The sequence below is a fragment of the Lontra canadensis genome, unplaced genomic scaffold (assembly GCF_010015895.1).
Source record: "Lontra canadensis isolate GAN:19392208 unplaced genomic scaffold, GSC_riverotter_1.0 scaffold35, whole genome shotgun sequence".
NCBI lineage: Eukaryota > Metazoa > Chordata > Mammalia > Carnivora > Mustelidae > Lontra > Lontra canadensis.
The window spans coordinates 5,131,287-5,147,435 of NW_022631029.1; the positions used below are offsets into that span (position 1 = coordinate 5,131,287).

A 16,149-nucleotide genomic window follows, 5' to 3' on the forward strand; every position below is an offset into this window, starting at 1 on the left:
AGAGAGACTGAAGTTAATCAGATCCTCATGTTTGCTATTAATTTTCCTTATAATTGATAAAAATGCCACCTATAAAAGTTAGTAGGCACATTTTCAGTGCATTCGCATTTTAAAATGAAATAGAGAAAATGAACTTGATTTTGAAAAATCAGGTTTATTTGTAGTAACTCTGATAACTGTTTGTACTTTTGCTCTGGGGAATGCACAAGAATAGACAACGCTGCTCTAACATTTATTGAAATGGGTGCTTTTCATACTAATGCAAACGGCTAAGACTCTTGTTCCTACTCTAACCGTCTTTTATTGACTAATAAAGAATTCTCACTGCATCGGAAGGCAGGCTCAGGAGCGCTCAGAGGGCTCTGGGAGGACCGGCCAGAGTCAGTCAGTAGGTTCCCCTCTTCTCAATTAGGCAACTGGAACGGGAAGTCTCGTTCTGAATATTAGAAGCCAAGTCTATATATTAGAAAAATAAAGAGAGGGAATATAACAAACTGCTTCAAAATACATGCCTGAGGGGTGAAACGGCTTGTGCTTTCACGTGCTGGTGGCTTCCAGGAGAAATCTTCTTAATCTTCAGGTTCGTACCTGCAAAGAGATGAAAATTCTGTTAAGACCATAAATAATGACATGATACTCTTTGTTGCTGTCATCGCTCCCCAGTGAGTTGACCCGCCAGCTCTCCAGCGACAACCCCAGTCACAGTGCGTTTTTCACTTAGAATCACTACAGGGTGCAGTCAGAGACCACCACGGCACTGTGCGGGGGCCCCCCAGCAGGGACGAAAGACCAGGGAAGTGCGAGGCCACCTTCGGACTCCGAGTCTCTGGAGCTGGCATTTAGACCCACGACAGCTGAGGACAGCAGAGACTCCATAATGATCTGAGTTGTTGGACGGTCACAAGGTGCTGATGGGGTGACGCGAGGACAAGGTTAACAGACCCCCCCTCTCTACAGATGAAGTGCATCTGGGATTTACTTCCTCACTCTGTCCCCGCGGGAGCCCTGATTAAGGTAAGAGGGCCGCGGAGTTTCCAGAGCAAACTGTGGAGGACAGACATGAGCCCGAGGAGCGGCGCACACGTGGGCCGGGAGGACTGGGGTTGAGCTGTGACTGTGTGGCGGGTATGCGGCCGCAGGGTCCCCGCTCTGGGCGCTGAGCTCTGGTAATGGCACACATCCCTCCCCGTCCCAGGGCAGCGCAAGGCTAGGGACCCAGTGCTCCGTGGCGCATGGGGCTCTAAGCCAGGCTGGCAAGGGCACCCACTTGCAGGGACCACATTCTCTAGCACCTGAACTGTCGTTGAGGGCGGGCACAGGACGACCAGGCCTTAGGCTCTTGAGGACATTCCCAAGGAGAAATGAGAAATGCCCAAGGATGCCTTGGAAGCTTGCTGGGTTTCCTTTCTGCTGTCCTGCTTAAAGGAATGCATTGCCAAGGGTAGCCTGGTGTAGACGTGTGTGTGTGTGTGTGTGTGCACCTGGGCGTGTGCGTGTAGGTCTAAGGTCCCAAGGAACCTATACCGAAGCCCTCAAGGGAAGTGCAGATGGCCTGGCCAGACCTCCTCCATGTTCCTCAAATGCAGCCTTCTAGACTAGAGGACACCAAGCACCCCAGGCCTGGCCTCTCTGGACAAAAACTGAGATTTAGTGACGAACACACAGCGATCTGGCGGTGAGACAAAACCAAGAGCCACACGGGATCAGCAAGGCTTACTTGGCCAGTCTTCGCCTCAGGTCTTTGATTTGGTCATTCTTCTTGGTGAGAATCTCTTTCATGTTTCGGTAAGCTGCTGTTTGTTGGAATTTCTTCTCTAATTCCTGCACAGTGAAAAAAGTCGGTCCATTACTACGAAACGGAGACAGAGAGAAATAACACATCTCATAAACATGTATACTTTTGCTCTAATTTTACTAATACTTTTATATTATTTTTGAATTTCTTTTTAGAATATACTTACATAAAATTAAGACTGCAAATTTTAAAAATACATTCCTCCCAAGAAAACAGCAACATTGTCAGCATGTAACTAAGGACAATGAGAAATCTGTTTGAAACAGTAAACTAATTCTCAGGTGAAATACGCATGATCTTTCCCCAGAATCCCAACATGGTATCAGTATTCTAGGAGGAGGATTTTTAGTTCAGTTACATTTTAGCTCCCAAATGCTTAAGAGTCTCATCCCTAAATTGAAGAACACGGTTCTCTACATATTTCATAGAAATTAAAAACAAGGGGTAGAATCCTTTCAAGAGAAGTCAGCCATCCCTGTGCTGGGCTGTAGGGGGCCAGGCAACATGGGGGTGCAGGGCCGCTCACATAAGCTATCCATGGCCGAGTCTCTGACCATTCCAAAGGAAGGAGTGACAATTTTCTATTATCATAGATATCTTAGTGCCAAACACAGAAGGATCTCAATGCCCAGAAATGATAATTCTCGAACACGTATTGGCCAATACCCTGAGAAAAGTTAAGGAAAATCTATGGCTGGCCTCCAGCTTGGGTCCCTCGGTGACCCCTGTTCCTCAGCGAGGTAGACACACGCAGACAAACCTGACCTTTTCAGCCATGCTCAGCTGCTCCTGAACCCTGAGTAGGTCGTGCTTGGCGGTCGCCAGATTCTCCTCCAGGGACTTCTGGTTTTCTGTCTTGTCGTTAAGCGTCTTCTGAAACTCACTCTTCAAAGCAGCTACTGTGTTCTCCAAGTCATTCAAGTCTTGGGCTTTTATAAAATCCTAGGAAAGATATACGCACTGACATAATTTCATGTTGACATCCCAGTTGGTGACTGTTGTACAACAGTGATTTGGTGTTGTGATAGGAATGTTGTGTGTGTGCACATAGGCCCCCAGACTCCCCGGCCCCCCACCAGCCTGGGTAAGCTCCTGCTCCTAGAGGGTCGCTGGTGTGCCCAGCTCACCCTCGACCCCCGTGAACCTGGCGGACACTCAGTGGTCACTCAACTCCAGACATGTAAAATATCATTTACAAATTGCTGGAATTCCAAAGAGGAACAGGAGAGAGGTGCAATCTTAAATCTAACAATGTTGTGTGTCCCCGGGTATGGATGGCAAACATGTTTCGTTTTTGAAAAGTCAGGTTAAAAAAAAAAATCCTGGTGAAGAATTTTGAATGATACAGATGGAAAAATAATAAACTTACAGAGTTTATATAAAAAATTTAATAAATCTATGTCTTAGTCAATATTTACATTAAAATATAAGAGCCTAGTGAAGTGTGTAAACCTGGCGATTCACAGACCTGTACCCCTGGGGAAAAAAATATATGTTTATAAAAAATAAAATTAAAAAAAAAAAATCATACACTCCAAAGTCAGCATGTAATTAAATCGATTTTTATAAAATCAAAAAAATTAATATATATACAAATATGGTAAATACAAAAAGAAAAAAAAATATGAGAGCCTAATCAATGCTTACTGATTATATGACTTGCTAAATTTATAAGATCTTAAGGTATTTTTTTTTGTATTAATGTGACAGGCATGTTTGTACACTCTGTCAGCTGGATCTTGTCTATGACTAGATAAATTTGTAATAGAAAAAAGTTGCATTACTCAACAGGAAAATGGTCTCTAATTGCTAAACGTGAAGGAGAAGCAGTATTACCAACAAAATTCCTCACTCATTTTTGAAATCTGGTCTTTGAAAAAGATTTTACTTCATCACAGCTAGTGAAAGCATGTACACATTTTGCTTTTGCTAAAGTCTGAAAAGTAAAATTGGGAGAAAGTCCAAAATGGCTTTAAAAACAAGTTCATTATCTAAAAATGTTTGCAACAGTTTTACTTTTGAGAAATTAGAAAGCCATTCTGAAGTATGTAGCTCTGTGTTTTATAAATCTATGGTCCTTTAAATAGCATTGAAAACCATATTTATTTTCCTTTTTTTTTTTAGTCATCTAAGAATTATCTTCCTATTTTTATTTTTTTTTTAATATTCCGATTTTAAAAATATCTTCAGACGAAATGATGTAATGTCTGAGATCTGCTTCAAAAAAACACGGTGGGAGGGGAGAAGAAGAGGTAAATGGGGAACCAGACTGGCCAAGCCCTGGTGATCAGTAAAGCCAAGTGAAAAGTACCCGGGGTGTATTGTCCTAGTCCCCCTACTGTTCTGTGTGTTCGAATTTTTCCATAAAAAAGTGTAACAAGAGGGATGCCTGGCTGGCTCCGTCGGTTAAGCCTCTGCCTTCGGCTCAGGTCATGATCTCAGGGTCCTGGGATCGAGCCCCACGCAGGGTCCCAGCTCAGTAAGGAGTCTGCTTCTTCCTCTCCTGCTGCTCCTCCCCCAATTTGTGCTCACTTGGCTCTCTGACAACTAAATAAAATCTTAAAAAAATAAAAAAAACTGTTAACAATAGAAGTCTAGCAACGTAAGTCTGGGGAGTGTTTAGCAGACACTGGCAAGGATAGTACAACCACGGGAAAAGCCAGAGCCACCCTGCAAAGCCACTTACGTGGCCTGGGGACAGGAAGTCTGTTCCAACATCTGGGGCAGACGGGAAGGCCACGGGAGACAGAGCTTTGTGAGAACTTCCAACAGCAGGAGAGAGCCTCACTGACCCACCGAGACAGGCCTGGAGACCCAGGCCTGTGTTTCAGCGTATCACACGAGCCCCGCCAGACATGGGGGATGTGAAGACGCAGACCCCGTAAATTCATTCTCTTTTGTCATACTCACCGAAGGCCGACTTCACTAATAATGAGTTCTGTATAATAAAACCAAATACACATCCAATGAACTAAAAAGTCTTTCTTTCTTCACTTCCTTTTCCCCCATTGTAAGTGCAATGTCACGGTAAAAGGGGGAGGAACTTAAAACAAAACAAAACAACTTCAGCATATCTGTGTGCTAGGGGGCTCTGGGGACATGGGGAACATGTGAACTGTGTCCCTGCCTCGGCGATGCCCCTCACCCCAGCCTTTCCTGGATGGGGGTGTCCCGAGGCAGGACAACAGTGGCACCCTTCTCAGGGAGTGGAAGGGAAGGGCCATAACAAACAGTAACTAAGACTTCTTCTTTTTAAGTAGCTCCATGCCCTTGTGGAACCCACTGTGCAGCCCAAGGCAAGGCTTGAACTCATGACCCTGAGATCCAGACCTGAGCGAGATCAAGAGTCGGTTGCCCAACTGAGCCACCCAGGCACCCCTCAACATTTCATATTAAGTTTGTAACTTTATTCTACTTGAAAAATGTGAAAAAGAAAGCTAAAAGTTATTACACCTTTTTTAAAAAAATTAAAGTATAATTGATACGCAATGCCCTATCATTTTCAGGTGACCAACACAGTGACAGGATTTCTGTGCCGTACACAGGGACCCCCATGATTGGCACAGTGACCCACTGTCACAAAGCTATTACAGTATTACTGCCTACCTTCAAAACTTCTCTCACCTTTTGATTTCCCTGGTCGAGCTGTAAATCCTGCAGTGCTCTTTCTAGCTTTGACTTCTCATCAAAAGCATGGGTTGCCTATAGTCAGATTTAAACAACACATATTCAATATTCAGTCCGTAGGCAATGCTTCCAATATTTTTGTCAAAGTACTTCTCAGTTACCTGCATTTCAATGGTCTTCAGCCTTGACTTCAATTTCTCATTCTCTTCTTGAAGTCTGGAAATTTCCTTTGTGAGTAAATTCAGGTTTATTATTATTTTTTAAGATTTTATTTATTTATTTGACAGACAGAGATCACAAGTAGGCAGAGAGGCAGGCAGAGAGAGAGGAAGGGAAGCAGGCTCCCTGCTGAGCAGAGAGCCTGATGTGGGGCTTGATCCCAGGACCCTAGGATCATGACCCGAGCCGAAGGCAGAGACTTTAACCCACTGAGCCACCCAGGCGCCCCAATTCAGGTTTATTATTTTAACTGTGGTATTTTTAATACTTGAAAGTGTTTCACCTCAAAATTGAATTGCAAAATTTAAGTTTGTTTGTTTGTTTATTTGGCAGAGAGAGAGAGAGAGAGAGAGATAACAAGTAGGCAGAGAGGCAGGCAGAGGCAGAGGCAGAGGGAGAAGCAGTCTCCCTGTTGAGCAGAGAGCCCAATGTGGGGCTCGATCACAGGACACTGCGATCATGACCTGAGCCGAAGGCAGCCATTTAACTGACTGAGGCACCCAGGAGCCCCCAAAATTAAGTTGAAATTATAGAACAGCTTGAACACCTGTGTGTTCTGGTTGCTGGTGCGATTCTCGTCCCACCCAGCCCACTGGTCTCCACACTGGTGCGTCACTTGCGGCTCTAAGGCTCTTCCCCGGTCTCTCAGGCTCCCTTCAGGCCTCTGTCCTCAGCCCTCTTGTCCCACCTCTCACTCAGCTGATCCTGCCACTCTTGGGTCTTTTCCTAGCTGACACAGCACGCCACAGGTACTTATCCTAAAACACAGCTTCTATCAGTGCCACACTCTGCCCAAGACCCTAGATGCTTCCTCCTGACCTGAGGCCACAGGCCTTTGCTCCAAGCAGCTCCATCACGAGAGTCAGCTGTGAGCCCAGTCCTCTGCCTCCCTGAGCTCCAACACACACATCGGCCCTATCAGAGAGCACGGACTCTGTGCCAAGTCAGAGCACTCTTCTTTCTGCCTCTCACAGCTGCCCACACCACTGCCCTGTCTGCCATGCTCCCGTTCTTCCCTCTGACAATTTCATCCGTCTTCAGCCTTCAGCCCAGCTCAGGGACCACCTCCCCCCAAAGTCTGTCCTCTACTGCTCATATCTTCGTGAAGTGTTTCTTCTAGCCACCCTGGGCACACGGGTAGCAATCCCGCTTCCAAAATATTAATTCTCCCTGCTCAATGAAACGATAAGGTTTTTGAGGACAAAAGACTCAGTATTATACTGCTTTTTATCTAATAACATATAGCACAATGTTGAGAATACAGGAGCCGTGACAAATACTTGTATATTGGTAGTTAACTTTTATAAACCTCCTAATTCAAAACCCCATCCTTGCTATTGTAGATCATAAACTTCAAATGTCCATTAATAAAACACTGTCCAAAATGCCATGCCCTTCGTGTCACCACAAAACGATGAAATTAAGAGCTGCTTCAGACTTCCTGGAAGGTGAGTGCCCTCTTCTGGCCCATGGCACCACGAAGCAGAACGACTACAGTGGACTGATTACCCTCAGTGGACCGCGCCCGAATCCGCCACCTCCTCCCTCAGTTTCTCCACCCTCCAGTTGTGCAGGCCATGAGAGGGCTGAGGGAGAGGGTCTGGCTTTCTTGCCACGAGGACATTACCTTGTTCAGGAGTTCCGTGCTTCCGCCCTCATTAAGTGGAGCGAGTTTGGGCTTCATGGTCTCTACGATGGGCTGACACAAAATATAGAAACCAAACCAAAATCACATGTAATCACTCAACACTTGAACATTCTAAGCGAAAAACACTGTAAAAACATATCCATGGGGTTGCCAACTCCACAGGGCGGGGGTTTTTGTAGGTTTGGTTCTCTGCTACACCCCAGTGACAACGACAGTGCCTGCCCTGAGGTGCCCCAAACAGATTAGGGATGGGAAGGAACCCGTCCTCCCCATATCCTTTTAAATAAATTCAGATGGAAGGGAAAGGAGGGAAGAAAGGCGGGACGGAAGGTGCTGGAAGCTAGAGCAGATACAGACGCCAGCCTCTAGGGACAGGAGTTTTAACATGTGGGGGATGAAACGGACTTCTGCCTGAACCCGCGTCGGGGAAAACGGTCATGTGTGGCCACGCCGCGGGTGAGGAGAAACTTGCCGAAAATACCGCAGCCCTTCAGCGATACGCATTAAAAACAGGTGAATCCACGCCCTCCGGCCCAGACATTTCTTAGCCAGAATTATGTTCCAAGTGAATCACTGGAAAATTGTGTTGTACGTGTCTGTTCATGGGCTCATGTCAGCACCGTTTCTCTCGCTCGGACACCAGGGAGCGTTTGTGGGGCGCCCGCCTGACGCCGTGTGAGGTGGTCACTGCAAACGATGACAATGTTTAAAAAGAGAAGCAGGTCAAGAGTCACTGCAAGGATTGTGTCCACTTAACAGATGGGGCAAACAGGGCTCAGTGACGGAGGCAACCTGTTCAAGGTCATCCGGCGGGAGAGAAAGGGCCAGGACCAACGCCCGCGCTGAGCGTCAACCTAGTGAAGAGTTTATAGGGCGGGGAGTAAGATGGACTGCAGGGATTCTGTGTGTGTGTGTGTGTGTGTGTCTGTCTGTGTGTGTGTGCGAGAGAGAGAGAGAGAGAGAGAGAGAGAGACAGAGAGAGCACACACAAGTGAGCAAGAGGAGACTGAAGCGGGTTTCCAGAGTTCCTTCCAAACTGTTCCTTTTCACCTGAAAATACAAGGCAATCTGTGAGGTTTGCTCTTGAACTGAAGGCTCTTCCTTGATGGTTTTCACTTTCACCACTGACTGCTCTGTGCAACTTCAGGATTTGAAATACCAGCTGTTCAGAAATGAACTTAGAATGACCCAAAATTACCTTTTTATTGGAAGATGTAAATTCTGCTTTTTCAAATTCTGCAACTTGTTCCAATAATTCTCTTGAAGATCAAAACAAATATGAAAAAAAAAAAAAGTTCATTTAGACTAGATCTGGACCCACACCCAGGAGAATAAAATCCCGGGTCCCGATCTACTACAACACGGCAGGAGGACAGAGCACCATGAAGGAAACTTTACCGTATCCAAAATAGTTACTAGTGGCCGGGAATCCAAACCACATGGACCGAACTGGAATATTCCAGCGTCCTGCACCTAAAAGACCACTCGGTGAGAGATGCTTCGCTGCTGCTCCCCCCAGACTTTCTCACACGCTGGTCTTAAGAAGCGGCAAAGGCGTTTGCTAACTTTTGAGATCCTGCCTGGGCCCCTCCTACCCTAACTGCAGGTACAGATGTGGGTACCTGTTTTCAAGTTCAGAGATATCGGTCTGTAGCTTGAGGTACCACTTCTCAGCCTGGGAGAAGAGCTGCCGCAGGAGCAGGACGTTGGTGTGGGCTGTGTTGATGAGCTCAGACTCCACCTCGCTGTAGACCACAGCCTGCAGCCCGCTCAGGACCTCGGAGACCTCGTCTACAGTGAAGGTCTCCTCCACCAGCCTGAAAAACAGCCACAGTCCCAGGCTTCAGGAGTAACAACCCAGACCGTTTACGAAATATAACAAAATTAAGAAACCCACATTCACGTCACTGGAAGGGTTCAAGGGTTATAGTGGAAGCCTCTCTGGGAGCGATCTTCTTTCTTAATAAGACACACTAAAAATAACTCAAGCTCAGTCAGTTTTCTTCTAAGCTCAGGTAATCTTTGAGTCTACTTAAATGACCACGCAGTGGATGAGCACGTCCTCTACTACGAGGTCCATGCTCGCAAACAGTCCCCCAAACATTTACGTTTTTCTTTAGTTTTTCAGTTTAAAATTTTTTCTACTTTAATCTCTGCTAAAATTAGTTTTAGCCCATTTAGTGGTTTCAAAAGTCACCCAGAAGGTGTAGTTTCTCTTTTCTTTCTATTATTTGTTTAGCATTTCAATAATTGCATGAACTACCCACATGAGAGTAAATGACTGGAAGAAAATCAGAGGTCAATTACATGTTGCTTCTCTTAGCATTTAGGCCCCAATGAAAAAGAAACCGACTTCTCTTAGTTAAAGCTCCTCTGAGAATGACAATTACCGTATAATTTCACTCATATGGGGAATTTAAGAAACAAAACAGAGGATCGCAGTGGAAGAGAGGAAAAAATAAAACAAGATGGAATCAGAGAGGGAGACAAACCATAATGGACTCTTAACCACAGGAAACAAACTGAGGGTAGCTGGAGGGGTGATGGGTGAGGGAGGGGTAACTGGGTGATGGGGATTAAGGAGGGCTCATGATTCATGATGTAATGACCACTGGGGGTTATGTGCAACTGATGAATCACTGACCTCTACCTATGAAACTGAATATGAATACCTCTGAATACAATATGTTAATTAATTGAATTAAAAAAAAAAAAAAAGCTCCTCTGAGCACTGACCACACATCACATCACCAGTAGCATTAAACCTACTCTTGCACAGACAGTGTTTGGGTTTGGAGGGGGTTCAGAGTCCAGAGTGCTAACCATTACACTATGGAACGTGGGAGGGAAGTTCAGAGCCATGTTCTTCAATCCCCTCACTTTACAGATGGGAACGCAGGCTCGGAGGTGGTATGCCGCTGGTCCTTCGGGGAGTGGGGTGACTCAGCCCCACATGCATTTCCAGCAATCTCAGTTAACATGCCTGACAGCTGAATCCTGAGAAAGTGTCTGCACATGGCTCCTACTTCCAAGGGAAGTCCAGCAGTAAGAGGGCCTCTCCCCTCCCCGCCCACCCCCACCAAGTCCCACCCTACCCTGCCCTGCCCCCGCTTCTGACCCACTCCCAGCCGCTCAGGGAATAAGGAGCAAGGCCCCAGCCCCAGTTTTTCTTCCTCACTTCCAGAAGGACATAATGAAGACAGGGGCCACAAAATCTTATCAGAGTTATACTATACCCAAGTGAACAGTATTTGATTTACCATTCTTCAGCGTTTCATTTAGCCTGATTTTAACCAGTCTAAAAAAACCCAAAACTTTATTTTTGATGAAAGTCCTTATTCAATATATTAACAATCTTCCTGTATTCTTTAATGGAACATACCAAATCTCCTTCAACATTTTTTTTTTTTTTGGCAACCCAAGTTCATGACTATGAACAATTAAGGTACTCGATGTATAAAGTGAGTACTGAAGTACTTCTTCTGACTCATAGCTGGGCCAGTAAGCCTGCAGCTTTCATCAGCTGGGGGTTAGGAAACCAGCCGACCAGATTATATTCGGTAATGGCCTAGAGCTGACACTGTCTGTTACCGAGTGCGGAGCACGGCTTTGTGACACTCAGCACTCACGTGGAGGCCTTGTGCATTTCCACCTCATCAGACATTTAACTGTGCCAAAGTCTGACCCCCAAGTAGTCGTATGTATCTTTATTACTTAGTCCTTTTCTTTTGTTGATTCCCCTGTTTTTCTCTAGATAAAACATGCATTTTCTACGGACTTCATTATATTCCATGACGGGTTCAACACAACTAGTTATCATCTATTAACAATTTCTGTTAGTTAATGGTTTTTCAGGGTTTTCTGCTGTTTTACCCCCTTCTAATTCTTCAATATGAACTACGTAGGGGTTTTCTTGCAAACTGTCATGGCTTATGGCTCTAATCCTTTCATTAATAACTCCGGTAATTAAAGTTCTGGGATCTTTAATACAGCAAAGTGATCACTAACCTACATGCATTTCACTACTTCCTAAGGGCTCTTCTGAAACTTTGCAATCTCATAATTATCACGGGTGTATGTCTAGTAATAAATTCCTCTCACCACAACCCACTTTCTTGAATTTCCCACATCCACAAGGCGTGGTGTAGCTACTCTCAGTGAGTAACTGACCACGGTAATCCCAGCCATGGTCTGTATGGTCTCTGCTACAGCATCCCCACTATGGCTCCCAGAAAGGATCCATGTTTCCCTCTGGGTTTCCTTAAAGTCCTCTGATACCTGCTCTCCTTGAGGTCTTGGAAGCAGGAATCTACAGTTTTGAGTCTCAGACCTCTTTTTGAACGAGCAAAACGCATGTAATTGATAACTTCATTTTGATGGTGCTCGTTTAGGCCCAACTCTGCCTAAAAGAGAGAGAAGTAATTGTTAGTCTTGAAGATGTGATGAAGGAACCAACAATGAAAATATACAAGATATCCAGGTGTAGTGATTGCTAGATGTCCACCAAATTTTGTTCTTCCCTTCTTCCTGGGTAAATGACTGCCCAACTAGATGATGCTTCCTAGCTCTTCCTGCAGCCAGGTCTGGCCACGTGACTACTGCTCAGTAATGGATGTGAGCAGAAGAGACGTGGGCCATCTTCAAAGCCTGAGCCTTCTGTTGTGGTATGTCTTTGTCACACCTATTTCTCTGGAGGGGTCGGGCAGATAGCAGGATGAAAGAGACTGGCATTCCTGATTTTGTGGAGCGGCACTGACCTACAGACCTCAGATGACTAGTGAGATGGCTGTTAAGTGAGCAAAATACACTTCTGCATTCTTTACGCCACTGTTTTTGTTTTTGGTGGGTTTTTTTTTTTTAATATCTACTACACCAACTTAACCTTACCCTAGCTAATAGAGCTTTTAAAAATGTATTTGGTTTTGAAACAGACAGTAATTGGGTCTTTAAACCAACAGAGAGTCTGACAACTATGAGCTAGAAATCAATGAAGTTTTCATTTTATAGCTATGCTGAAAAGAAAAGGACATCATGCCATTGAACATCTAATGCAGGGACTAAATGAGTAAGGAGTGATCTTTTATTTTAGGAATAATGATCTATCATTTATCATAGCCTTCCTACGAGAGACTAAGATCTAACTTCCAAGCCTTTTTCAGGCTTGTCACTGTGGACACACAGGGTTGGGATGCCTCCAACACCAAGGCTAACAATCAGGCATGATCTCCTTCAACTCCCAAGTTGCTCACGGTGGCCCTTCTGCAGCCACACACCTCCTCTCTGCAGACTCGATTTCCTTAGGACATATGTCTCTAAAGGCCAGGACCCTGCCCACCCTGTTCCCCGAGGTAACCCCGTCCCCAGTACTAAGCACAGTGCCTCCAAGCAATAGATATGTGCCAACAGATGCACTTAAAAGCGTTCTTCCTTTTGAAGGTCACTTCTTCATCATGCCTTAATTGGTTCTCTTTCAGACTCCGGGAGGACTTGATTAACCAATTATTTTCCCCTCTCAACATTCTACAGGTTTCTTCTTCCTTAGGACTATGGGGAAGGCTATATATATACAAACTTTATTCATGCTTAAAAAAACCCAAAAAACCTCAAACCTGAGAATCCCTATAGCTACCCTTGCATTTCTCCATGTCCTTTCTACTGTGGCAATCCCCATGCTATCCCCTAGTCCTTAAACCCATATGCTGCTCAAATTGCTTTTGTAAAGCTCACTAGCAACTTCTTTTATTTTTATGATCGCCTGGGAGATTTTACTTATTTTTTAACTTGAGTACAGCTGACCCACAATGTTAAATTCATTTCATTGCTGATGTGTTTCAGTGGCCCATTTCAATGGTGCCCCAACTCTGGTTTCAGCCCTTTTTCTGAACACTGTGCACTGCTCTAAGTAAGGCTGCTATTCAAGCTGACATCCTATATCCGCTGGAACGATGAATGTACATATTTTAACACACGGGACAACTAGCCTCTTCTGAACAGGTCAAAACAGAAGAAGAAATCATTCAAGTGTCCTGGGCTGTCAAGTGGACGGTGTGACTCTTAATGTCGCTCTCACACCCGAAAGCCAGATTCCATCACGTTCTCCCTCCTCAACTCGTTATCATACATAACTGTTCATGCCGCCCAATGGTGTGCCTGCGTGTGTCTTAAAAACTTGGGGAGTTTTAGGAACAGAGAAGCCTGCCCTGCGCCTTCCGCAGGAGGCCGTTCCCTCCAGCTCCCTCAAGGTGTGACCTGGGCCACTGGTCCCAGGCGGGAGCGAGGAAGGACACGGCGCCACGCGACGGACAGAGGCTGCTCCTAGGCAGGAGGGGCTGCGGCCGAGGTTAACTGAAGTCTGGGGACCAGCCGGGAGGCCCAGGAGCGGGCTCACGCAGCCACGCCCTCCCTCGGCCCCGCTCCGCATCTCCTCCGCGCGCGGTGGCTCCCGGCCGGCTACTCACCATGGCGGCGGCGAGAGTCGCAGCCTAGAGGAGCCCGAGAGGCCAGGCGGAGCCCCGCCAAGCCCCGGGTCGCCGCGGGTGGTTGGGCCGCAGAAGATGCGGAGGGAGGGCAACTTGTTTAGAAGCCTCCGGTTGCTAATGGGAACGGAGGCACGTGGCCCTAAGTGCTGCACTTTTATTGGCCCTCACGATCACGCGACAGGAAGTACAGTGTAACCGGCCAGCTGCCGCATGCGCACTGGTTTCCAGAGCCGGAAGTCCCACCTATCTGCGCCACGCCGACTTTGGGACCGGGCCGCCGTTGCCTGTGGTAACCGGAGGGGAGAGGCCGTCTGGACCCTCACGTTCAGGGGCGCTCTGGAGCGTCGGAGTTTGGGTTGCTGGGAAGGGCTGTCCCTCCCTTCCCGGGCTTGGTGATGACGCCGGTTGGGGCTTGAAGGGCTGACTCCCCGACTTTGTAGTGGTCTCAGGGGGCTTGGGCGTGGGTGGCCGGACTGATTCCTCTCCAAGGCCGGCAGCTCCCGCTCTGCCTGGTGCCACGATAGACTTTTGAATAGCGGTCTCCCCGCCCAGCTCATTTACTCCCCTTCTCTTACAGTCTTGCTTTATCCTTAAAAATTAAACGCGATGGGTCCCTGGATGGCTCAGTTATTAAGCATCTGCCTTTGGCTCAGGTCATGATCCCAGGACTCAGCCCCAAATTGGGCTCCCTGCTCAGTGGGAAGCCTGCTTTTCCCTCTCCCACTACCCCTGCTTGTGTTCCCTCTCTCGCTGTGTCTCTCTCTGTCGAATAAATAGGTAAATAAATCTTAAAAACAAAATTAAATGTGAGTTGGTGAAAGAGCAGTGAATTTCAAATTATGCCTAGAATCATCAGGGAAGCTTGTTGAATAAATGCTTCCTGGACCTCACCCCTCCAGAAATTCTGAATCAGGAAGTCTAGCTTGGGTGTTTGGAATCTGCAGTTTTTATCACACACCAGGAGGGATAGGGAGCACTCTTTAAGAAACACTGTCCTAAGTCCTCAGGGAAATGCAAATCAAACCACAATGAGATAACACCTTACACCTGTCAGAATGGCTAGACTCAGAAGTAAGTGTTGGGGAAGATGTGGAGAAAGAGAACCCTCGGGCACTCTGGGTGAGAACATAAATCGGTACAGCCACAGGAAGAAACAGTATGGAAGTTACTCAAAAGTTGAAAACAGAACTATGTGAGCCAGTAATTCCACTACTGGGTATTTACCCAAAGAAAACAAAAGCCCTGAGAAAGACATGCACTCCTATGTCTACTGTAGCATTGTACGACAGTCAAGATACAGAAGCAACCCAAGTGTCCACCAAAGATGAATGGATAAAGAAGATGTGTACTGGGCGCCTGGGTGGCTCAGTGGGTTAAAGCTTCTGCCTTTGGCTCAGATCATGATCCCAGGGTCCTGGGATCAAGCCCTGCATTGGGCTCTCTGCTCGGCAGGGAGCCTGATTCCTCCTTTCTCTCTCTCTCTCTCTCTCTGACTGCCTCTCTGCCTACTTGTGATTTCTCTCTGTCAAATAAATAAAATCTTTAAAAAAAAAAAGATGTGTACACACACACACACACAGTGGAATATTATGCAACCATAAAATGATAAGATTTTGCTACTTGGGACAACATGGATAGAATTGGAGGGTATTAAGTATGCTGAGTGAAATAAGCCACAAAAGAAAGACAAATATTGCATGTTATTACTCATATGTGGAATTAGGGGGAAAAAATTCTAACTCATAGAAACAGAATAGAAAGGCGATTGCCAGGGGCTTAGAGTGGGGGAAATAAGATGCTGGCAAAAAGGTACAATCTTTCATTTATAAAATGAGTAAGTTCTGAGAATCTCATGCATAATGTGGTTGTTGATGATAACACTGTATTGGATAATTAAAATTCCTTGGGAGTAGAGTTTAAGTGTTCTCATAAATTTAAAAAAAGTAAATATGTGAGGTGATGAGGAAACGGTCAACTTAATGAACTCGAAGAGGGGAATCGTTTTACAATGTATTTCTTAGAATTTTCTTTGTCAATTTTATATAAAAAGAAAAGCATGAGGGAAGGGAGGGAGGAAGGAAGGAGATTGTCCTAGAAGAGGCAAATGTGCAGGGTGAAACAGATTATTGCATGTGCCAGGGGCTTGGGGCTGGGTGGGTGAAAGCCATTGAGTGGGCGTTTCAGCAGGCTCAGAAGCATGAGCCAGACACACTGAGGAGGGAATGAATAAGCTAAAAAATGAGCTTGGCATGACAGGAAATAATAAAGGAAGGAGCAAATAGGAAATGGGAAATAAATAGGAAGGAGCACAGAATGGGGAACTTCCTGAGAATTTGGGAGACTTAAAACTCAGGAGAAGCTATCTGGCATGAGCTAGTCCT

At 45.9% G+C, this 16,149-nt stretch overlaps 1 protein-coding gene across 1 annotated transcript; it reads right to left on the reverse strand.

The window, feature by feature from the left end:
- Window positions 1-569: 569 nt before the first annotated feature.
- Window positions 570-13,892, reverse strand: LZTFL1 (leucine zipper transcription factor like 1). The gene is made up of 10 exons (XM_032867834.1): window positions 13,748-13,892; window positions 11,568-11,692; window positions 8,912-9,106; window positions 8,488-8,548; window positions 7,269-7,340; window positions 5,584-5,649; window positions 5,420-5,497; window positions 2,561-2,737; window positions 1,718-1,821; window positions 570-588 (listed from the first exon to the last, which is right to left on the reverse strand). The coding sequence occupies exons 1-10, from the start codon at window positions 13,748-13,750 to the stop codon at window positions 570-572; spliced, it is 900 nt and encodes a 299-aa protein (XP_032723725.1). The 5' UTR covers window positions 13,751-13,892.
- Window positions 13,893-16,149: the final 2,257 nt, after the last annotated feature.